Source organism: Hemicordylus capensis, chromosome 17, assembly GCF_027244095.1.
Source record: "Hemicordylus capensis ecotype Gifberg chromosome 17, rHemCap1.1.pri, whole genome shotgun sequence".
In the NCBI taxonomy this organism is placed as follows: Eukaryota; Metazoa; Chordata; class Lepidosauria; order Squamata; family Cordylidae; genus Hemicordylus; species Hemicordylus capensis.
Window position 1 is genome coordinate 15,644,436 of NC_069673.1, and position 24,188 is coordinate 15,668,623.

Consider the following 24,188-nt stretch of genomic DNA (forward strand, 5'->3'; position numbering starts at 1 on the left):
CCCTCCACACCCCAGCCAGGAACCATCTGCCGTTCAGGAACCACCAGGGTAAACTGAATGACGCGGGTCCCAAGGCGACGAAGACACCAAAATAATTTTGTTTCTAGAACATTCCACTAAATGTGGCACAGAGACAGCAAGAGGCAGATGGGAAATCTCCAGCCTCTCCATTTTCATTCAGACTGAACACCTTGTTCTGCTGTTATTTAAGCTGAATTTTGTGGCACTGAAATTTCTCATCCAATGCACGCTGGACATTAGGAACATAGGAAGCTGCCATCTACTGAGTCAGACCATTGGTCTATCTAGCTCAGAATTGTCTTCACAGACTGGCAGTGGCTTCTCCAAGGCTGCAGGCAGGAGTCTCTCTCAGCCCTATCTGGAGATGATGCCAGGGAGGCGACTTGAAGCCTTCTGCTCTTCCCAGAGCAGCTCCATCCCCTGAGGGGAAGATCTTTCAGTGCTCACACTTCTAGTCTCCCATTCAAATGCAACCAGGACAGACCCTGCTTAGCTAAGGGGACCAGTCACGCATGCTTCCACCAGACCAGCTCTCCTCTCTCTAAGCTCCTCTTCTCTGCCATTCTTTCAGGGAAGCCAGAAAGGCTTCAGTGAGATCAGCAAATACTTCTCAGGGGGGCTGGAAATCCCTAGAAAGACGATCCCCTGCCCCAAGGAAATCACAATGTGAAGTTTGACAGCGAGGGGCAAGCCAAGGGTGGGAAAGAATGGATGCCAGCAGAAGGCACCAGCCAGATTCCTTGGTCCTCATATGAATGGGCGGAACCGGTCAGGGCAGTTCCAAGGCAGACCAGTGCCAAAGCCAGGAAAGTCTCAAGGAGGAGCACCTGCTTCCATCATCCAGAAGCTCAGCCTGGAAGGCTAAACCCAGAGGAGTTCTGATACGGAAAAAGCAGGGACCCGGTTGGCCCCGCCCCCCAGGTCACCTGACCCTTTCCAGGCTGTCTGCAGTTTGCCTTCCAGCCACTGCCAGGAGGGCGCTGTGGAGCAGAAAGACTCGGGTCAGGCAACCCCTTTCCCAGTGAGCTGACTTGGTGGTGTCCAGCAGATAGTGCTGGGGTCCTTGATTCAGGATCCCAGCTCTTCTCAAGATCTGACACTGCTGAGGCCAGGTTTTGTAGGGCGCAGTGAGCAGGGATTGGCCCCTAGAGTCAGCTGACTGGGGGCCCTGCCAGGCTGGTCCCCTAGCCTAGACGGAGCCAGGCTTTGCAGTAGAAATGGCCCCAGTGGTTTCACACACACACACACACACACACACACACACACACACACACAGCGACTTACACAGGTCTGTATTAAACATCCCCTCACCAAGGAACCCCCCAAGAAGCTTCTGGGGAACCCGAGGGTTTTCCAAGGCACTCAGGGACATAGTGAGGTTCCCAGCGGCCGGGGGGAAAGTTCAGCCAGGGGGCCTCTATCGTATGTACCCCCCAGTGCCCCAAGCCACACCCCCTGTGTCTGATGTCTGATGTCACGAGGGGGCGGGGCAAACCTAACCAACCCAAGCCTTGCCCTCCCCGTTCCTTGAACTCACCGTCCGGTGAGCTGGTGCAGAGCGGAGCCTGGGGACTTTTGTCCCCCCTTGCCCAACAGACGCTACGCCCACAAGGGCACTGTTTGAAAAGCAAGCAGTGTGGAGCAATCTGGCCCCGACTTTCACTAACTGCTCCGTGGAACTGGAGCATTTGGAAGGGTGGCTCAGGAAAGCTGAGAGGGAGCTTTCTTCCAATGGGGCCGTCCAGGATGACCTCCCGGAAGAGACCCATCCTTCAGCAGGAGCAGGAAGGGAAGAAGCGGAGCCCTCCTGATTCCTCAGAAGTTCGGCCGCATTAAATCCCGCGAGTCACGTGGCAGAGCTCGATTAAGGGAACAAAAGGGCAAACGCGAAGGAGAGCTGGGCTGCTCCCCGGCATAAAAAGCAGCGCTTCATTTACATCCAAATGTCTGACCCCAATACATTGCCTTCTCTAATTCTGCGGCTTGGTGACAGATCTCCCTTCAGAAGGGATCACCAGTGGAGGAAATATTAACGGCTTCTGGAAGAGGAGGAGGAAGGAGGCCCCCAAAGGAGAAGGAATTTCAATTTGAACAAAGCTTATGAAAATCCAAGGCTCCTTATCTTTTATACATGATTACTAATTTATTAATGTTTCTCCCCCTGTCTGCACCGTATCCTCTTCGTTCTCAGTGGCCCTTAATCTTTATGCTAATACACTCCTCTCTCTCTCTTTTCCCTTTTCTGTCCCTCACCTACATTTCAGCTGCTAATTAAAGGCTTCGAGATTTACCGGGGGGGGGGGGGGACCGGCAGCCCAACCGGCAGCTGTCGAGTTCAAAGCCGTGTGGCGGCAGCTGCTGTCGGAAGGCAGGCAAAAACGCTCGCTTAGGATATTTCGTATTTGGGGCGGGGGACGGGTTTTTTTACTTTGCATTTCTTAATCAGCTGGCTGTCACTTTCCCCCTAATGAAAATGGACAGGAACTGCTCAGGGACCGTAAACGAGGACTGTAATGGGCATGCACCCACACGCAGGTTTCCGGGCCTCATCCGGGACCTCCTAAGAAGGCTGTTGGGCACGCAGAATCATTGCCAAGGGACCTCGTGGGCACCTTAACGCATAGGCTTAGTCTCGGGTCGCATGGTTAGAGCACCGGATTGGGACCGGGCAAGCCCAGATGCAGCTTCCTGCTCTGCCACAAATCTCTCTTGGCCAGAGACCGTCCTCCGTCCTTGGAGACCCGCAAGTGTCTAGGGAGTCAAGCAAAAAGGGCAGCAGACGGGAGGCTGGGCTGGGAGGAGCCTGGCTGTGAGGACCAGATGCACAGGCACCCCCAGCTGGAAGGATCGCCAGCAGGAGCAGAACTGGGGCATGGGGGATCTGGGAGAACTCTGGCCCGCCAGCTGTTGCCGGACTACAACTCCCATCAGTCTGTGTAGACAGAACAGTGGTCCATCTGCTGGTGACCTCTAGGCTGGATTACTGCAATGCGCTCTATGTGGGGCTGCCTTTGTACATAGTCTGGAAACTGCAGTTGGTCCAGAATGCGGAGAGATGATATTAGAACCCCTGCTAACTGGGCAAAGATGCACCTTTTTAACGGGGTGATTCTCTGTATTGAGCAGGGGGAGAGTAACTGGCCCTCTCCACCCCCAGCACAGCATCTCTCCAGCGACTGTTGCTGGTGTCTATCTTATGTTTCTTTTTAGATTGAGCCCTTTGGGGACAGGGAGCCATCTTATTTCTTTATTATTTCTCTGTGTAAATTGCCCTGAACCATTTCTGGAAGGGCGGTATAGAAATCGAATTATTATTATTATTAATAATAATAATACTCCTGTGTTGAAAGAATTGCACTGGCTGCCGATAGGTTTCCGGGCAGAATACAAGGTGCTGGTTATTACCTGTAAAGCCCTAAACAGCTTAGACCCTGGGCAGCCATGTCCTTGCCGGACGGATTTATGCCTCTAGGTGCCAGCTCAGGACCGTTCTAGTCTTCTCAGCGGCTTTTAATGGACCATATGCAAATGTTAGTTTGTCATTGAAAGTTTGTTGCCGGTGGATTTATCGGTGTGGTCGTCCCGTCCCCCCCGTCCCCCCCCCCGCTGCTGTTTTTATGGCCCACATCACTTTAAATTGATTGTTTTAATTTTTTGCTGTTAGATGCCTTGGAAGTGACGTGACTGAAAAGCAAAACAGAAGGGTTTATTGTGCTGCTTATTTATTTATCATCAAAAGGGGATTTTAGTGTGGGTGTAGATGTGTGTGTATATATAAATTTCCCCTGGTCAACATCCTGTGTTGTCTCTGGGGTTGCTCTCTAGGGTGGCAATGGGGAGAAGGAAAATGGGGGTCCTCCAATGGCTGGATATATCACACACACACTCACACACACACACACACACACACACACACACACACACACCCATTTGCACTACTGGTCATTGGCTGAGCTGCTGTGATGTCACACAACCCTCACGAACATTCTAAGTACCGAGGGCGGGGGAGTATCAGCCATAGAACGAACACCCCTGTTTCTGCAGGGCTTAAAGAAGAACCTCAGTCTGGGGGGAGAATGAACTCTGTCCTCCCACTGGCAAGGCAGGATTCATCAGCAATTCAGAGGACAAGCAGAGCCTGGCTGAATCCTCAAGGTCACCGGCACCCGACCTTTTAGAAGGCTAATTCAGGAGCCATGCCTAGTAGCTCCCTCCATGCTTTATGGGAGGCACAAAGGGCCGGGAACCCCAAAGATAACCGTGCAGTTGGAAGAAGGGTCTGGTGATTCCAGAAGGAAGCACAAATAAATACATGCAGGAATATTAGGGATCCTAGTTAACAACGAAAGGACGGGGGGGTTCATGTTTGCCCGCTAATGCAGCTGCAAACGCTAGAAATAAGCTCAAAAAGCCAGGGTTTCAACTAGACTTTGACTGAAGGATTACTACGGGGAAGCAATTAAATTACCCCCCCCCAGACAAATTCGCCTCTCCCCCTCCTCCCATTCAGATTGCCCCGACTGGAGCCTCTCCCCAGCCGGTGAAAACAGCACAACACCTCGCCTGCACCACAACCCGGGGGAGGTGTCCTCTCTTGATCCGAAGCTCCCGCCAGGGTTTGGGAGTTCTGAATTATCTCCCTCCACCTTCAGCCCTCTTCTGCTCAGGCTCGGGCTTTTTCTCCCCGGCATGAGCAACAGACATCCAGTCTCACAGCCAAAGCGGCTCTGGCTTTCCCTTGCAGAAACGCTGCACTGTTGTGCGAGTGTTCGTGGCTGACAGATTCTCCCTGAGCAGCAGCAATTAATGTTTTTGAGCGCTCCGTGGTACTGCAGCAGAGGACAGGCCGATTAGAGAGGAGTTTTTAAGCCTGATGGATGCAATAAAGTTACAGCAGCAACTTGGGCCCTGCTGCAGTTTTAGAGGAGAGAGAAGCACTCTGGATTCTTCCAGACACCGCTCAGAGCCTTACACCTCTGCAAACCAACATTTTACACTCTTGTTGGGTTGCAGAAAAACTCGCCTCCTTCCAGTCCTTAACCTGGGAAACCAAAGCCCCACTTTTGCCTCAAAGCACCTCAAAATGGCCCATTCTCTCGTCAAAATGCCACCGGTGTGGGACGGTCAACCGCATCGCGCTCTGTCGCAACCCACGCATCCTGCTCCAGCGGCCGCAATTCTGAGAGGCGGTTTTCTCTTTCAGAGGGAGGGGGCCAAGAAGGCACCGCAGACACAAACCCGGGTCCCGAGCCGTGACGGAAGCTCGGGGAGTCTGTGTTGGTGGCTCTCGCCTCCCGTACCTGGTGATGAAGTTAATTTCAACAGGGTGGAGTGGGATCTTCCCCTAATCTCTAGGCAGGCTCCACAGCTGTGTGCAGCGCCTTTAAAGCTGCCTGCCAGGCGGAGGTAATAAACGGGAGAGGCCGGGAGACTGATACCTGAAGGGCGGCTGGAGCAGAAGGGAGGGCCAGAGTCGGCCCAGATTTCCTTGTCCTCTGCTTGGCCGTCCCTCGCGGTCCCTGGATGGCAAACAGATTGATGGCGTCTCCGGCAGGCTATGGGGGCTGTCTCTAGACCTCTCCTCGTCCCCCTTGCCCCTGCCCAGCCCCACATCAGCAGCACCTGCCCCTGGCCATGGAAATCGGAGATGGGGCACGTTAACGCAGTGGCAGAGACGCCCTGCTTTGCACGCAGAAGGTCCCAGGTCCAACAAGGACGGCTTTATCGTCCTCCCAGGTCAGGGGAGCCAAGCGCGAGAGGCTCGCCATCCAGGGCAGAAGCCCCTGACAATTTGCAAGCTTCAGAGGGAACACTGGGATTCTCAACAAGAAGAGCTCTTCTGTTTACAGAGGGGGATGCTGGTAGCGAGCGACCCTGAAATTGAGGTCCCAGAGGACGGTCTGAGGACGCGCGCGATGCAGCCACCTTGCTGGTGCTAAGCAGGTCTAGGTGGAGACCCATTTATGCCTCCTTTGTGTGGGGGGGCTGTAGCTCAGGGGCGGAGCATCTGCTTGGCGTGCAGAAGGTCCCATGAAATCCCTGCCCGCATCTCCAGGCAGGGCCGGGAAAGACTCCTGCCTGAAACCTTGGAGAAGCCGCTGCCAGCCAGGGGAGACCATTTCTGTGCTTTCCTTTCCCTTCCAGAGGCGACGTTCTCTAGCCAGTTTTCAAACGCAACGCATTTTGTGCTGGAGAACGGGTGAGAAGGGTTTGAAACCATGACAGCCCAAGCCGGATGGAAAATGGGTCAGCGGCCGCTCAGCAGCAACGCAAGCGCTAATTGGGCAGCCCAGGCGCCGTCTGCACTCGGAGAAGCCGGCGGAGGGGGCAGGCAGAGCAAAAGGCAACCTGGAAGAATCCGCCAATTATTCCCCAGGGCGGGCTACGGTTCTGGAGCCAATCACACTGTGCCCCTCAGCACCGTCACAGCACTCCTTGCCCATTCAAGGGTTCAGACGAGCAGCTCTTGCCAGCTTCTCGCTCGCTCGCTGTGCTCTAAACGCTGCTCTGCGGGTGGGAAACGGCACCGAATTCCATTCTACATGCTGTGTTTTGCAGGGGGCGGGAGGGTGCTTTTTGTAGAGCGTCGCCCAGGGAACGGAAGGGCAAAACTGGGGCTATAAACCAACACGCAGATATAAGAAAGCATCACCCACTCAGGCGCTCCCCCCGCAATCGCTCTGTCCGTCTTTCCCAAAGAGATCCCTGGCGGTCACCTTCGCTCCTCCGGATCTCCTCCTCCCAAATAATCCTGCTCATTCTCACAGGAACACAGGAAGCTGCCTTACACCACATCAGGCCCTCGGTCTATCCAGCTCAGGTCTGTCTGCACTGACTGGCAGCGGCTCTCCCAGCCCGACCTGGGTGCTTTCCAGATTTGACCCTGCAACGGGGTCATGGCAGATCTCGGAAGGGTGCTTCCACACTTCCTGTGTTGTGACACCGCAGTCCCTATGCGGACAGCAGGGTGCCGTTCACATTGCCAATGCCTTGTTTCGGATTTAATTGCCGCGATAGAGAGCTAGGACATCATATATCCAGCATTAAAAAGATGTTGTTTTTTCGGATTGTAAGTTTTCACGAGACTGCTCCCCCTGCAGGTTTTACGTCTTGAATGTGATTTGGCGGAATGAGGCATTTAGACGCTTTTGAGCGGCTAATCTGGAAAGCGCCCTGGAGATGCTGCCAGGCAGCAAGCAATACTTGGCCCCTTAGCTAAGCAGGGTCCGCCCTGGTTGCATTTCAATGGGAGACTACATGTGTGAGCACTGTAAGAGATTCCCCTCAGGGGATAATGGGGCCACTCTGGGAAGAACATCTAGGTCCCAAGTTCCCTCCCTGGCAGCATCTCCAAGACAGGGCTGAGAGAGATTCCTGCCTGCATCCTTGGAGAAGCCGCTGCCAGTCTGTGAAAACAATACTGAGCTAGATAGACCAAGAGTCTGACTCAGTATATGGCAGCTTCCTATGTTCCTATGATTGAACCTGGGTGGTGCTTTGGTCCTTGTCCAATGCATATGAGGTCCAGTTGGACTTGGCTGGAATGCTAGATCCACGTCTGTCTTCCCTGGGAGCTCTCCCAGGTCCTGAAGATCCTTCGCTTACCCTGGATACTTAGAATCTGCATCTGCACCTGACACTTAATCCAGAAGGACCTTTTACATTCTCCTGCAGCAGGATAACTCTCACAGAAGGCCTTGCTCCGTACCACGCAGGCTCCCCGCCTGGTCAGGACACAGCAAAGGCATGCTACCATCTAGACTGTGGATGGGTCTGGTCCGACTCTGGGGCAAGGAGGCAGCTAGGTGGCCTTCTGGCGTGCCTCCCTCCCCATCCTGGGATGCTCCAGCTACAAACTCGAGTGTGCTTTGTCTGGGATTTTTATCATCTCAGACAACAGCAGCTGCTCTCAGCGGCTTGACAGCCGGGCGTTTGTTTACTGGAGGATGCTGGAGGCTGGTGTGGCTGCTTCCCCACTAATGACTTCTCCCCATAAATTAATTTCCTGGACGTGCGTCTGGTGACATCTCTATAGACGGTTCTGACAGCTTCAGGTCCCGGAGATGTGACAGCCGCTCCATTTCCAACCGGTGGCTGCTGCGATCACAGTGCCAGCTCCGGGATTAATGCTGTTCCCACCTTGCTTCCATCCTTCCCAAATGACGATCATGTCCAGAAGTTAGAAGCGTTCAGCAGGGTGAACAAATAACCGCCTCAGCTTGGAGATGCAGCAGCACTTTGTCAGGGCCAGGGCAGGGGCGCCTTTGCCCAAATCCAGACCTGGAGTGCATTCTCTCCACCCTGAGATCAACGACTGGTGGTCTGAGCTGGAGCCAGAGTGGGGCCTTGAGCTGGCATGCAGAGAGGCCGACGGTTCAGCCGCTGAACAGACTAGAGCAGAAGGCTGGGTGCCTGCTACTGATACTAAGCCAGGGCCTTCCTACTCCCTGCCCATGGCACGAGCCAACAGTGTACACACAGCTATTCCCTCACGTAACTGAAGAGTGCACTGAGACCCCACACGTGGCGGTCACCCCTACAAAACTGGAAGACCCACCCTTCTGGCCCCCTCTCCGTTCCCTGACCTGCAACACACACCATGCTGAGGCGGGGTGGGGTGGGGTGGGGTGGGGAGAGCCTGATCCTACCCCGCTACTCCTAGAGATCCAGCCCCAGTGAGCATGTCTCCTGACATTGCTGCACAACAGCAGCAGCTACAAGGAGAGACCCTGGGGGCAGCAGGGGTGGACGCTCAGCCAGCCAATCCCAGGCCAGGTGGGAACACTACATTTCCCACGATTCCCAAGAGGTGAGAACACTACATTTCCCAGGATTCCTTTGCGGCAGCCATGCCAGATGTACTTGTACAAAGCCATTTGTTGTTCACTTGGGTCTACTGAAGATCTGGATATGGCAAAGCCACGGTGAGGTGGAGTGGGGGTCCTGAGCTGTGCCTCCCTGCCCCATCACACCCATCCGACCCCTCCTGGTGGCATCTGATTTTAAGCCCGCAAGTTCCAAACAGTCCTTATGCGGCTGGTTTTTTGTTTGTTTGTTAAGTGCAGAGCTTTGAAATGACGGAAATGGGTGACTAAAACAGCCAGTCTTACAACTATTATTTTCCTTTAAAAAACTATAAGCCTCTCTCGATTTTTCTCCGGGCTAATTAGCACTAATAAAGCAGGACTCAAGTATTTCTTTTCAGCATGACAGGGAAGCAAAATCATTAGTGCCACGAGGGAAAGCGCTGGGGATGATACGGAGCGATCTTCAAAAGCCGTGTGGAGTGTGCGCGGGCGAAAGCAGGGTGCGCGGTTCCCAATTAGACTCCAGGCAGACAGCCGAGAGCCCGTGAACAAATGCAGCGTGCAGGGCCCCTGTTTAATCCGAAACATGCCTCACTCCCTTTTCCCACTCCGCCCCCCAACAAGAACAACAGAAAAACAGGCCTTCTCAATAAACTGTCAGCAATTAAGGCCTGCTTATTCAACATTTTAATTGCGGACTGGACCCCAGAGGAGAAGCGCTCGCGAAATCTTTTGAAACCAATCTTTGGTTGGGAGCTCTGATCGCAGCAGCGATCCATACGAATGATCACCTTAATTAAACATTTGCTTTTGCATCATCAGCAGGTATGTTTTAAGCCTGCATTGCTCCGCCCATTCAGTTCTGCAGCTCAGCAACACCTCCGCAAAGGCTGTAAGGCGCGGGGAAGAGGAAATGAGAGAATCCATGCACCCAGGAGAGCTGGTGCAGAAGAGGGCAGCCAAGATGACCAGGGGCCTGGAGCACCTTCCTGATGAGGCTAGGCTACAGCATCTGGGGCACTTTACCTTGGAAAAGAGGCAACTCAGAGGAGACGAGATCGAGGTGTATAAAATTATGCATGGAGTGGAGAGGGTGGACAGAGATAAATTTCTCTCCTTCTCTCACAGCACTAGAACCAGGGGTCATCCTGTGAAACTAAAGGCCAGGAAATTTAGGACCGACAAAAGGAAGTACTTTTTCACACAACACATAATTAATCTGTGGGATTCTCTGCCACGGGATGTGGCGATGGCCACCAGCTTGTATGGCTTTAGAAGGATGGCTTTAGACAGATTCATGGAGGACAGGTCTATTGATGGCCACTAGTCTGATGGCAAGTATTGGCTACCTCCAGCCTCAGAGGCATAATAATCCCAGCTGCAGGGGAGCAAGAGCAGGAGAGAGGGCAGGCCCTCACCTCTTGCCTGTGGGCTTCTCGGAGGCATCTGGTGGGCCAGTATGTGAAACACTATGTTGGACTAGAGGGGCCTCCTTGGGCCTGATCCAGCAGGGCTGTTCTGATGTTTGTCTGTTCCTTTGTTTATGTTATTTAGTACATTGATATACCGCCCCGTACAAAAAGTCCAACTGGGTGGTTCCAACAGGAGTGCAGAAAAGCAATCCAGGGCGGTGTTCGTGGCTGCAAAAAACCAGTCCCGTGTGCAAGTCTGCTTTGATTTGGTTTTGTGGTTACCTGGAGCTACTGGTTTGTTTTGCCCTACCTGGAGATGCTGCCAGGGAGTGGACCTAGGTCCTCGGGTGCTCTTCCCCTGAGCTATGGCCCCATTCCCTCAAGGGAATATCTTTCCGCAGACAATGCTCACTCACACATGGCGTCTCCCATCCATATGCAAACCAAGGTGGGCCCTGCTTAGCAAAGGACACAATTGACGGCAGCGACCTTGCCCCGCCAACCTCACTGACTCCTGTTCTTCTGCGCTCGGGAGGGGAGGAAGCAGCAACAAGACACCCCCTTCAGCATCACGGCCAACCTCTTGATAAGGGCTGTTCTCCACGGCTGTCGGTGTTTTCCGTTTTGTGCCACACCGCTACCAAATGAGCGGTAAGAATGATTTATGGCGGCAGTCTCTGCCTGCAACCTTTTATCTGAGCGATGTTCCGAGCGAGAGAAGGGGGCACCACGAAATTTATTCCCAGGAGATGACATTTCACTTTGGCAGGGCTCCGGTTCCGCCCAGCGTCGTTCCATCTGCCGGATTACAGAGAGGGGGTCGCCCCTCCCCACCAACCCCCCACCCCCCACGTTTATTACCCCTAAACAAGGGAGCCATTTTTTCCACGCAATTTCCACACACTTCAGGCAGCATGGGACCAGCAATTCATCACCGGCTTCCCAACTGAATGGATATGCAAATCCATGGCAGTTTCGGGCGGGTGTGTGTGTGTGTTTCGAGAGTCGGAGACGGTGCCCACGAAGCGATAGTGGTGTAGAACAGCAAGTGCAAATTACCAGGACTCTTGGATCTAATATTAGCACAAGCTATTAAAATGAAAACACGGATGTGGGGGAGGAGGTGGAGAAAGGAGAGAGAGGCAGGGCGGTAATTAAATCTCGGCAGCCGGTGTGAGGATAAAGCCAGGAAAGGATTGCTTTCCTGTGCAAAGCGGGCCCGATCCACCAGGAGTGTCTCCTGCAGGAGAAGTGGATCTGAGTTAACTGGCAGAGTTTCAAGGGGGTTCCCACCATCTGCGTGGAGGCTGGGCCTCCCCTGCCTCGGCCCTTCCCCTGACTAGCAAAATTAGAACAAGTCATGAAAAAGAGCCAAGAGAAACCATGCCGACCTCTGCAATCTGTACAGGTCGAAGAATCCAGCTGTTCTTCGTGCAGAATTTGGATTGCCTAGATCCACAATTTTAAAAAACAGCAACAGCAAGGATATAACAGCACAAATGCGCCCCCCCCCCAAACCCAAGAGCAATTTTAAAAAACCCAAGAGCAATTCTGATTTTGGCTCAGAGAAAGGTCACGAAATCAAGAGGCTTACGGTGAGGACTCCTCCTTCCTCTTCTTCTTGTGGGGATCCACCAGCCGAAGAGTGTCTCGGATGACAGGCACCTTGACGTCTTCATCTACTGCGCTTGGGAGGTATTCGAAAACCCCCGGAGAAACCTTGGATTCCCAGAATACACACTGTCAGTGGCAATTCTGTGCACCTCCACTCAAGACCCAACTGAATCCCTGACAAAGGAGCTCACAGCAGCTAGTTACAAACTCTGCCACGTAGAGAACAGGCTCTCCGCAGCTCTCAGCTGGGACAGCTGAATGGAACCTCCATATGCAGGGAGAGTCTACCGCTGAATACAAGGGGTAAAGCACAGGGGTCCCCGTGTCTTTTCCCTCATGGAGTTAATAGCAGCTCTGGGGAGTGGCATTATTTATACTGAGGAAAGCGTAGGGGGTGTGGTTCACCCTCCACCTGTGCCAAGCACCTAAGGTTATTGATGGAATGGATTTGCATAGACATCACCATTCCACAAAATAAAACTACAAGGATAAAAAAATACAGTTTTTAAGGGTTAAAAAGAGCCACAAGCATGTTAGCAGTTTAAGTCTACAAAGAGAGTTTTATAGGGGTTAAAAGCTATCCACACCAGCCAGGGCATGATGGACAACACCAAAGTGGCATCGGGGGGAGGGGGCAAGGCAGACCCTCCCCAAGGCCCGGCTGGTTTACAGAACGCATCTGCCTGGCACCATTTGGCAAAGCAAGCCGATGAGGGTGGGGAGAACACCATGGAGCCAGATGCAACTCATGGAGCAAGTGCAAAGACAAGGGCACTGGGAAAGGCTCACGGCCGCCGCCCGGGAGCCTCTGAGTAGGCTCAAAGGCCTGGGGGAGAAGAAGGGGATCACCTGGGGATCCCCGGTGAAGAGGGAAGGTGCCAGGAGGCTCTCCCGAGGAGGGAGGGGGCTCCACAGCTGGGGGCTGCAGCCAGAAAAAGCTGCCTGCCTCCCTGCCGAAGGCGGGGCACCCAAAGCAGACGGCCGGCCGGCAGCTGGCTTTGGCAGCAGGCACCGCTTCAGGTGTTCCCAGGCACACGGAAGGGGATGGGAGATCCCACCACAGACCCCCGACACCTCCCAGGCCTGGGTGTGGATGGAAGCCGGGCCCCAAAGCTTCCAGGAAGGCGACTGGGTGCCGGGGTGGGGGGGGCTGGTGGCCCCACACAGGGCCCCACAGAAAGTGTTCTGGGAGTGGGGTCCTGTTCCGGCCAGGGCAGCGAGCACCAACCCCCCCCCCGCCCACCTCTCCACAATCAACCCACAGAAAAGCCCCACGGCGGCGGCAGAGAGAAGGGGGCCCTACCTCTTTCTCGTGCTCGATCTTCATGCTGGGGTTGGCGTTGACTTCCAGCAAGATTGGCTTCAGGTTTTTCATCAGGAGAATGTCAAACCCCAAGATCTTCAGAGGAGAGACAACAACAGGAAATATATGGTTTTCTAAAGCAATTTAGATCAGGGTCCCCACTAGAGATATGAAGGCCTGGAGGGGGGGAACTGGGGGGAATAGAGGCACTCTTGTCCAGGGCCTCCACCCCCTGCCCCCCCACCCCAATCCTCTTTATTCTGTCCTGGGTGGTGTGGTCTTGCCGTGAGGCTGGCCCACACTGCACTGGGAAACGTTTCTGCTCATGCACATTTGCATAAACAGACCCGTTTTAGATTCTTACCTTCTTGTGAGTTCAGTTGCTGTTTGTGCCCTCAAGAACCCATGTGTGAAAAATACTGCGTTTGTGTCACCCTGTGTGTATAGGGGGGTGATGCTTAACTTGTGTGTGTGGGCTCCAAAGGGGTTTAGGTCCAGGCTCCAAAATTACCTAGGTGCACCTCTGGAGGGAGAACACCATTCTTTCTGTGGGGAAATATTTTTTTAAAAAAAGCTCTGTTTCTCCCCCCACCCAGGTTTTTTCCACTTTCCTCCCAGGCTTTCACAACTCTAGTCCTCACACACATGCTATTTACAGAAAGCAGAAAACCTCCTCCTCTCCCTGGAGACTTGCTAAAGTACCAGCCAAAGCAGCTTTGGGGGTTGCCAAAAGACTGATCTGTGTGGACTGGCCTTTGTGGGGTCATGGTTAAGAACACAGGAAGCTGCCATATTATACTGAGTCAGACCCTTGGTCTATCTAGCTCAGTATCGTCTGCACAGACCGGCAGCGGCTTCTCCCAGGTTGCAGGCAGGAGTCTCTCTCTCAGCCCTATCTTGGGAGATGCCGCCAGGGAGGATACTTGGGACCTAGATGCTCTTCCCAGAGCGGCCCCATCCCTCAGGGGAAGATCTTCCGGTGCTCACACATGTAGCCTCCCATTCAAATGCAAACCAGGGCAAGCCCTGCTTAACAAAGGGGACAATTCCTGCTTGCTACCACACGACCATCTCTCCTCCCATAATGTTGGGAAAGGGCAGGGAAATGTCTCTGCACTGGAGCACGTTTGTATTCTGCTCTGCCAAGGCCAGGGCAAGGAGTGTTGGCTTCAGCTACCTGCCCTGGACCACGGCAGGTGGGGCATGCAAACAAACACACACAGCGCCTTCCAGGCGCCCCCTTGGACCACACGGGCTTCCGTAGGGGGCGTGTGAACCTGCCGCCCCGCCACAGCGCCCCGTCCCCTCATCACCAAGCGAAGGGGTCTTGCTAGAAGACGACTTTGCTACAGCTACATGTATAGTGGCTGTTTACGGAGAGCCGGGGTGGGGTGGGGGAATCTGGGGGGAAGAGAGAGCATGAGAACTCCGCCTGAGACAGAGCTCTCGGCAGAGCCTTTGATTGTAGATTTGGAGGCGCTAATTGGTAAATTGCTGCTCCGGCGGCCCCTGCCTGGCTTTAATGACACAGCCGGCAAACATAATCACAGCCCGGGACCATCTGCCGGCCTGCGCTGCGATTCTGTCACGGCTGGGGGTGGGGGGCAGGGATGCTGAGTGTGGGGCTCCTCCCCCTGCTGGAAGAAGCTGCCGAAGAATGGACAAGGACACCCCCCCACACACACACACAGCCCACCCAATGGCCTCTCCAGGTTGACACCTGCAAACGAGGCAGCGTTTCAGCCGAGCCTGCTCCCAGAGCACAGAGGAGCAGGCCATCTCGGTGGTCTTTGGGGAAGGAGGTCGTTACACATTTAAGAGAAAGTCTTCTTCATTGTGAGTCCCGCCACCCACTGAGATCCTGCGGGGAGGTCCATGGGCATTTGCCACCAGTCCGGCTTTGGAATGAGCTCCCTGCCGAAATAACAGCCTCCCCACCTCCCACGGCTTCTTAAAAGACGGCCAAGATGCATTTATTCCCTGCAGCTTTTGGACCAGAACGGTGGTTTTGAACTGTTTCGCTTCCTGTTTTGAGTTGCTTTACGTTTGTTGCAAAGTGCCCAGAAGCGTGAGTTTGGGGGTACCAATATGCGAAATAAATACAAATCAATAAAACAGAACCCGGCTCCACAGACCCGCTGAATTCTGGATTCACCTGGAAACAAGCCGGCCCTGGTTTCCTGGCCGGGATATCGGACTGGTAGTAAACCTTCAGTTCGGGGACCATGGCGATCACGGTCTTGATGACCAGGGAGATGATGTCGGACCAGACCTTCCGGATGTCGACGCCGCTGGCCGAGAGCCGGCTGAGAATGCTGGAGAACGTCCGCTTGCTGCCGGTGCTGCAGCTGTCCGAGTGGACGAAGTTCCCGCTGTGGATGTTGAGGGAGTAGTTGGTCAGGTGCATGAACACCTGGTGGAGGTTCTTGAGGGTGGGTTCCTGGTAGGGCTCCGTGCAGAAGCGCGAGAGTCCATCCTTGGCCACGTAGATCTCCAGCGGCTCCAGGGACTTCAGCAGGACGTAGAGGCGGATGTCGAACTTGAGCTTGTCGACCAGGAGGGGCTTCGAGATGTACTCTTGAACCACCGCCGGCCTGCTGTGGAGGCTGCCCGTCATCCGGACGTCGGTGGGCTCTTTAATGAGGTAGATCCCGTCCCCCTGGCACCCGCCATCAGGCTTCACAATGAAGGTGGGCTTCCACGAGGGGTTTCTTTCTTTCATCAGGTGGACCTGGGAAAGGAAACGGGAATGAGCAGGGTGAGCTGCACTGGCGCCCCTCTCTTCCTCCGAGGGGCTTGGGGTCTCCCCGCCCCTCAACGCTCCCCACAACCACCCTGTGGGGCACAGAGGAAGCTGCCTTCTACTCGGTCAACCGAGCTCGGTATTGTCTGCACAGACTGGCAGCGGCTTCTCCAAGGCTGCAGGCAAGAGGCTCTCCCAGGAGGGGACTTTCTGCACCTCTGTGGGCACCCTCTGGTTCACTGGCAGGACCAACGAGGAGACAGAAACCGCTCCTTATTCTTACACGCCAAAAAGCTGAGCACAAGGCAGCCAAGAGCCATTAGGCGCTTCCTTGTCTCTTCCAGCTCAGCACCCTTCAGAGACCTTCTGCCACCCTCCAACGGCCATCCTGGTGTGAAGCCGGGTGCCCCACACAGTGGACGTGTCGGGGAACGGGCCCAAATCAGCTGCGGAAAAATGAACCTTCCTGAATAGTCTTTGGGGGGCTTTTCTGGTTTGAAAGTGGAACTCCGGGGTTGGGGAGCCAGCGGCCTTCGCCTTTTTCGGCTGCAACCACCTTCTTGTGATGGTCTGGCACTGCCAGAGGTCTCCACGGCTAGCGGGCCCTGGACCTTTTTAGCCATCCAGCTCCAGAAGCACTGAAGCGGGTAACTGACCCGTTCACCAAACAACATTCTTCCTCCCTGCCCACCCCTGGCCGCCCCAGGATCTTTTTTTGGCTAGAAGACAGACCCACACAATAAGGAAGAAATCACCTGGGGTTTCCCCTTAACCTTCCTGCAGCCTGGGTGCTGGGGTCCTCTGAGACCAGGGCTCCCCCAAACACCGCGGGGAACGCAGCTCTTCCTGAACCGCCCCTTCTCCCCGAGAGCCAGCACGGCAGGGTTGCCGCAGAGAGGAGGTGTCGGTGGACCCAAGTGGGAGGCAGCCCCACACAGCCACTCCTGACCCCTCCCCCCGATCCCACCTGGCAGAATTTTACAAAGGCAGAGTTTGAAGTCTTCTCGGCGGAAGTAAAAGGGGCATAAAATGTGCTGGTGGGTCACATAACGGGTGCTGTTCCCCACCAACCCAGCCAGAGCAGAATATGGAGGGCGGCTTTATTGGCCATCTGCTCTTCTTTGGAAGGGAAACTATTTGGGGGGGGGAGGATCCCACAGCAGAAGGGGCTGCTGATCTGGGGGCTGCATCGCCCGCTGGCGGCCTACGCGGACAACGCCGACGACTCGGTGGTTACACTCAGATTGCAGGCCAAAGGGAGAAGCTGGGAGGCCCCAAAACCACCACTGTTCCCTTCCGGTTTGAAGGGCACACCCAGACGGCAGGGCTGTGCTGAAATGCCCCCTCCTCAAATTTCATCACCCCCTTCACAGCAAGCAAGGTTGCCGGGGAGAGGATGCTCAGAAGGGGCCGGAGGAAGGGTGCCCCACAGCTCTTCCCAGGCAGAGTGGACTGCAGAGAACGCAGCCAGGCCGAGCTTCACACCACGGGTCTTCAGACCAGAGCAGGAGAGCTGGTCTGGTGGGAGCAAGCATGAATTGTCCCCTTTGCTAAGCACGGTCTGCCCTGGTTTGCATTTGGATGGGGGACTAGAAGTGTGAGACCTGTAAGATCTTCCCCTTAGAGGAAGATGGAGCTGCTCTGGGAAGCGCAGAAGGTCCCAGGTTCCCTCCCTGGCAGCATCTCCGAGACAGGGCTGAGAGAGACTCCTGCCCGCAACCTTGGAGAAGCCGCTGCCAGCCTGGGTTGGCAAAACTGGGCTAGGCGGGCCAGTGGTCGGACCCAGTCGATGGCAGCTCCCTCTGTTCCTAACTCCCAAGAGAACAGACACAATCCCTTCGCTGAGGGGAGGGACGGAGGAAAATGCACCCACCTCTGCAAGGAAGATGGCAAACTCGTCCGGGAGGACCCAGGAGCGGGGGTAGAAGTTGTACTCCTCGGGGAAGAGCTCCTGCATGGTCCTCACGGCTCGGCTCAGGGTGATCTTCCGCACCATCTCGGTCATGCCTGAGGGAGGAGGGTGACGGTCAGCCAGGGGAGCAGACAGGGGAGGCCCGAGGAAGAAGACCCACTGGCTGGAATTCCTCCCACAACGGCCGCCATGACCGCGGTTGTCTTTCTTTCCATGGACGGAGGTGGGGGTGAATGGAGGGAACTTCCGCGTGGCTCTCATCATGAGCAGTGTCCCAACCATGGCCCGCGCACTCTGAGCCAAGGGGCTGGGGCTTCTGGCCGCTGTGACCTGGTGCCTGGCCTCCCTGTGCCCAGCGTGGCACTCCCTCCTCTGGCCCCGTGGCAAGCTGGCTAAGCACAAGGGGGCCCCCACTAAGCTGCAGGACCAGCCTGCCAGGGCATCTGGTCAGCTGGTCCCCATGGGCCAATCCCTGCCCGGCAGACCCGATAAGGGGGTCTCAGCAGAGTTTGCTTTTTCGTCTGAGCCATCTACTCCTGCGGTACCATCACTCTCTCAGCCCCTGTTCCTCCCTGTCACAGGGATTGCCAGATGCTGTTGACTACAACTCTCATCATCCCCAGTCAAGGGCCACTGGGGATGATGGGAGTTGTAGTCAGCAAGATCTGGGAAGCCCTGTGACAGGGACTTCTGGCCTTGACCCGACCGACCCCCCCCCCCGCGTCCGCTGCTGGACCCTGTGCCTGCCTCTGCCCCTGGCAAGTGTGGGGCACCCCTCCTGCTGGAGCTTGCATGTGGCACCTCTGGCCTTGCCCCAGATGGGGCGATGGCAGTAGGGAGGGCCGCGCTAGCCCCACTGGGAAGCCAGCAGAGGAAGAGAGTGCCGGCGTTTCATTAAGTTTGGGAAGCCTGGCTTGGGGCGGGGGGGGGGGGGCGGGCGGCTGGCATTTGGCAGCTCTTTGCATTGTGCAATAAAGATGAAACGGGGAGCTGAGGAGAACCAATATCTCGCCCCTTCACTCCGGCTTAGCAGGAACCAGGTGGGGATTACCGGAGAAATAAGGGAGCTTTCACAAGTTTAATAGAGCTAATATCAGAAAAGAGTTGGCTTAAACTCAACTATATTAAAAAAATAAAGCGGGGGGGGGGACTCCGCAAGGGACTCTGCCCATCACACTTTACTCAGAGTAAAAAAGCATCGAAATCGTTTGTTGGGTTCTGGGGAGCGTCCCTCCTTCCTTCCTTCCTCTTTTTTGGAGGAAAGAGGAAATAGAGCATCACGGAGGGGTTCTCTCAGCCCGAGGCCCCCAGAGGCTGTTGGACTAGAACTCCCAGCCGGTTACCTGGAAACTTGTTGACTAGCCCCGAGTAGATGGTGTTCTCGTGAAACGACACCGCGTGCCAGTAGATATCGCAGGGCAAGCGCCGACCAAACGGGAACTGAGGGAGAGGAGGGGGGGGGCAGGATTAGAGACATTTGGCACATTTCGTGCAAACTGCAAACCTCTCCGTTTTAAGGGGAGGGGGACCCAAATATGTCAACGGCAGAGAGTAACTAGAACACACACAGGCGGGGAGAGGGGGAGGGACAAGTCCTTCCGGATCCAACCAAGGTGGGCCTGTCTGGTTCACACGCTGCTTCCCACTAAATGCCTCCGGGAAGCCTATAAGCGGGCCGGAGAGTCAACGCCCTCCCTAGTTTTATGTCCCCAGCATCCAGTATTTGGAGGTAGCCTGCCTCTGGGCATGGAGGTTCCATTTAGTCACCTTGGCTAATAGAAACTGACAGAGCTCTTCTCCTCTGTGAATTCATCCCATCCTTCCTGAAAAGCTATCTAAGCTATCAGCACTAAGTTAGAACATAAGGACATAACAACAGCTCAGTGCTGGATCAGGCCCAAGGAAGCCCATCTAGTCCAGCATCCTGTTACACACAGTGGCCCACCAGACGTTACTGGAAGCCCACTGGCAAGAAGTGAGGGCATGCCCTCTCTCCTGCTGCTACTCCCCTGCAGCTGGGATTGAGAGGCACACCCTGGAAGAGGTTCAATTATTCTGCAAACCATCAGCCAGTTACAGCTATTTTCCCCAAAATATTTATTCAGTTATCCTATAACTTATCCAATAAGGCACAGAGAGACTTCTACACACACATCATCCACTGATACTGATTGGCACAAAGTTTAGAGCAGACAAATATTTCTTTATATAATGCATAACAAACATATGGAACTCACTGCCACTTGCTGAGGTGACAGCCAATCCTTTAAGACAGCTTTTTAAAAAGGACTGGTCCAGGGTTTCTCAAAGTTGCATTCCTATAGGTTGTTAGACTACAACTCCCATCATTCCCTTCAAGGCCACTGAGGCTGGGGGTGATGTAGTTCAACAACACCTGAGGACCTAAGTTTGAGAACCCCTGGACTAGACAAAGTAATCAAGGGGAATAGGTTTGCCAACAACTATTAGCCAAAGAACTCGTTTGAGCCTCCATGTACACAAGCAGCATGCCAAGGTTCCAGGCAGGGGTCTCTCCCAGCCCTACCTGGAGATGCTGCCAGGGACTGAACCGGAAAGCAATACAGGGACTCTGACACTGAGCTACGGCCCCATCCCTTAAGGGGAAGATCTTACAGGGCTCACGTGTAGTCACCCATCCAAATCCAAACCAAGGCAGGCCCTGCTTAGCCAAGGGGACAATTCATGCTCGCGACCACAAGCCCAGCTCTCCTCCCTTCTGCTTAGGTTCTTCAAACACTTCTGCTGTAGTAGCACCCTGGCAAGGTGCAAGTCTTTTCTTTGGTTTTCCCCCCCTTTTCTTTTGCTGCTCCAAAGCACCAGGAAAGTCAGGAAGAGAAGCCAGCAAACATTAGCATGCTGCCCTCTTCTCCCACTACAGCATGACAAATCAGATTATCCTAGCTACAAGATAATTAATTCTGAAACAAGCACAAGGAAGACGTCGCCCCAGCACCTTCCAACAGCACAGCAAGAGGGAGGACCACAAAGCGACAAGCGGGTCTCGGGGACGCAGTGACGAAATACAAGGGGAAAGCCCAGGTTGGCAGCAGGGCGGAAACCCAGGTCGGCAGCAGGGTGGACACCCAGTAACATTGCCTGAGCACGGATCTCTGATGCGGAGGAAATCTTCTGAGGACCTCCTGGCCATGGTGGAAGCCCCCCAAGCACTATCAGAACAAGCGCCTGCAAAATCAGACAAACCCCCTTGAAAGACCGGGGTGGAGCCAAAATCTTTCACACCCAGTAGTTTGCCCAGAGACATCGCTGGAGCAACTTCCCCTTTGATTGCTATACTCCGCTCTGATTCTGCCTGATTGGCTCTGGCCGTGGTCCTGAACGAGCACCCTGGGAGCTGTCCAGGGTCCTGGAGCACCCCTGGTTCTTGTCTCAAGAGAGACGCTGGAGCAGAGGATATCTGCACACATTCATCAGAATGTGTGAAGAGAGCCCGCTTCTCCCCACCCCCCAAATTGTATGGGAAACAAACAAATGCACATGCACAAATAAAACAGACCACCCTGGGAGTCGCTGGTCACGGACAACCCAGCCGAAACTGCTTTCTGCTACAAGCACCCACTACACCTGCAATCAGATTCAAAACATTTTATTGCATGTTGTTATTCTTAAGCCCACCCAATCCTGCAGGAAACCGGATGCAGGAAGGGGCGGGACGGGAAGGGGGGGCACAAACACCGCAATTCTCACAAAGAGCTTCCACACAGGTGCAATCCAAGGAGCTGCAACTCCAGGTGAATGTGTGAACCCCCGGGGAAGCCTAAAGCAGCATTCAAATCCAACTATAATGAGTTACAAAGCTGAACTCCAGGCCTCTTCCCTTCAGCAGAAACCGACCCAGTTTGCCTCTCAGGGGCCCCCCCATGGAAAGAGCAAGAGCTCCCCCTCCTGGCCACTGACTCTCTGCTCACGCTCTGCCTCCTGTTTGATATACAAGTTTGGTATAGAAAGGAGAGTTTTTCTCAGCTAATTATACTAATACCTTAATATTATGCAAATAACGTGCAGAGACGAAAGTGTCATCTTGTTCCAAAGGATTTGTCCGCGGACTTCTGAAGTGTTATCCGTTCTGATTAACACCGGCATGCATAATTATCAGCCCGGCTCTGGGTCGCACCTTTATGCACGGTTTCTGCCCGAAACGCTGCACTCTCATTAGAACAAAATCCAATTTTAGCTGACCTTGTTTCGACTGCCCTCCCTGTCCCCACAATCGCAAGATGGATTTCTGCCACTTTTCAAGCAAGACACCCGGAGGCCCCAAAGACGGATGGGGTTATGTGATGGGGAAGACCTGGTCCGGCAACAGGACACATGAGAAAGATCTAGGGGTCTGAGCAGAAAACAAGCTGAGCATGAGCCAACAGTGTGATACGGCTGCTTAAAAAGCTAATACACTCTTAGACTGCTAATCAGGCATCCCTTGGGATACTGTATCCAGTTCTGGGCCCCACATTTTAAGGAGGATAATGATCAACTGGAAGGGGTTCGGAGGAGGGCAAGAAAGACGGTGCGGAGTCTGGAAGCCGTGTCCTCGGAGGAAAGGTTGAAGGAGCCAGGGATGTTTAGCCTGAGAAAGATCAGACTAAGGGGAGAGACGACAGCGGTCTTCCAATATCTGAAGGGCTGTCACACAGAAGATGGAGCGGACCTGTTCTCTGTTGCTCTCTGAGGGAAGCTACACAGTTATTTCGATTTTACAGACGGGCGGGAGAGAATGTGGTCTTAGCTGGATGTCCCGATAAGAAGCCATTTCTGACCCCGCTGCCACACACAGGCCACTCTTTGGGAATACAGTTGCTAGTCCTTGGGCCAAAGATGGGGACAGAGGTCCAAGACAGAGACCCCAACAAGGAGTCATTTGGGACAAAATGTCGGGCAAAAGACCCACACAAACTCAGTGCAGCACCATCAGGTTTCACTACCCCTCTGCCTAGCAATCCTTCAGCAGTTTATTATTATTTATTTAAAATGTTTTCAAACCCCATTTCAACAAAAGGTTGTCCATGCGGTTCACGTAGCAAAAGGTATGAGAAAGAGGGCCACACACTCAAAGGAGGCACCATCAACGGCCACAGGAGAGACACTATTCTGGGCGGAACGGGGATCGTTTGAATTAAATTATGGGACTCACTGCCACAAGAAGAGGTGATGAGGACTAGCTTAGCCTTAACACAAGCCAGGAAAGACGGATCTCTCAAGAGCTATAGGAGAGCTAGCCAAGTGGTCTCCATATGACATACAGATACAGTCTGCTTTTGGATACCAGGGTGTTGCTAGCACACTTTCTGCAGGACAGGTGAGGTGGGCATCTCTCACCGCCCCGCCCCCCCCCCAAAAAAAAACCCCGCAGGAAGCAGCTTTTCTCCTTCAGAACCGCAGTGCAGTCTGGGCTCATCTTTGCCGACCTCACGGATGCATGCATTAGCTCCGAGGTTCCCAAATGTTCTTGAACTACAACTCCCATCAGCCTGAGCCCCCATGGCCGAAAGCAGGGGGTGATGGGGGTTGTAGTTCAACCACATCTGGGGAGGAGGAGCGTGACCAGGCGGCCTGAGCCCTCCCCTCTGCAGAGCTGCCTCCGAGTCCCGAGTCGCGCCCTTGCTCCTCCGTCGGCTCGGGCTGGCAGCGGCTCCCAGTCCCCGGCCGGAGAGCCAAGAGGGGCCGCCTCCCTCCCTCCCAGCTTACCTCTTTCCAGCGGAGGCTGCGCAGGCTGATGCGGAGCGCCTCGAGGGAGGTGCGCGCCTTGGAACTGTCCACGGTGACGGGCCGCGGGCGGCGGCGGCGGGCGCGGCGGGGAGGAGCGGGCGGCGGCTGCGGCGTGGCGTGGCTGCAGGTGGGCGCTCCGGGCCCCGTCGTGGGCGGCGGCTGCTGCTGAGCCCTGGCCGCGCCGCGCCGCCGCCGCGCCCCGCCACGCTCGCAGGCCGAGGCCGCAGCGCCGCCCGCTGGAGCTGGAGCCCGAGCTGCCCCCCGCCGCCGCCTCCGCCTCGCCTTCCTCGCCGCCGCCGCCCTCCTCCGCCTCGCGCGGCGGCTGGGCTCCAGGCCGCGGGTGCCGCGCCGCCGCCGCCTCCATCAGGCCTCCTCCTCCTCCTCCCGGGGCAGCTGCTGCTGCTGCTGCTGCTGCCGGGGGCTCGGCTGCGCTCCTCCCGCCGGGCCCCTGACAAGCAGGCGGGCCGGAGCCGCGCGCCCAAGCCCTTGCCGTGGCCGCCGGGCTGCTGCCGCCGCCGCCGCCGCCGCCGCTTGGGGCGAGGTGGGCCGCGCAGCAGCAGCAGGAGCGGCGCCGGCGGCCCTCCGGGGCGGAGGCGAGCAGCTGCAGCAGGGCGCACGCCGCGCACCGGCC

At 55.1% G+C, this 24,188-nt stretch overlaps 1 protein-coding gene across 2 annotated transcripts in view; it reads right to left on the minus strand.

The window, feature by feature from the left end:
• TTLL11 (tubulin tyrosine ligase like 11) overlaps positions 1-24,188 on the minus strand; it is a 40,865-nt gene that overhangs the window by 14,399 nt on the left and 2,278 nt on the right. The window contains exons 1-6 of one of the 2 annotated variants that reach the window (XM_053281940.1): positions 23,537-23,908; positions 19,156-19,252; positions 17,774-17,907; positions 15,313-15,888; positions 13,158-13,253; positions 11,835-11,959 (exon numbers count right to left, since the gene is read on the minus strand). In XM_053281940.1, coding sequence (XP_053137915.1) covers positions 11,835-11,959; positions 13,158-13,253; positions 15,313-15,888; positions 17,774-17,905 — 929 coding nt within the window. In that variant the 5' untranslated portion in view covers positions 17,906-17,907; positions 19,156-19,252; positions 23,537-23,908. Of the gene's footprint in view, positions 1-11,834; positions 11,960-13,157; positions 13,254-15,312; positions 15,889-17,773; positions 17,908-19,155; positions 19,253-23,536; positions 23,909-24,188 lie in introns of those variants that run through there. The other variant, XM_053281939.1, reaches the window with a different exon arrangement.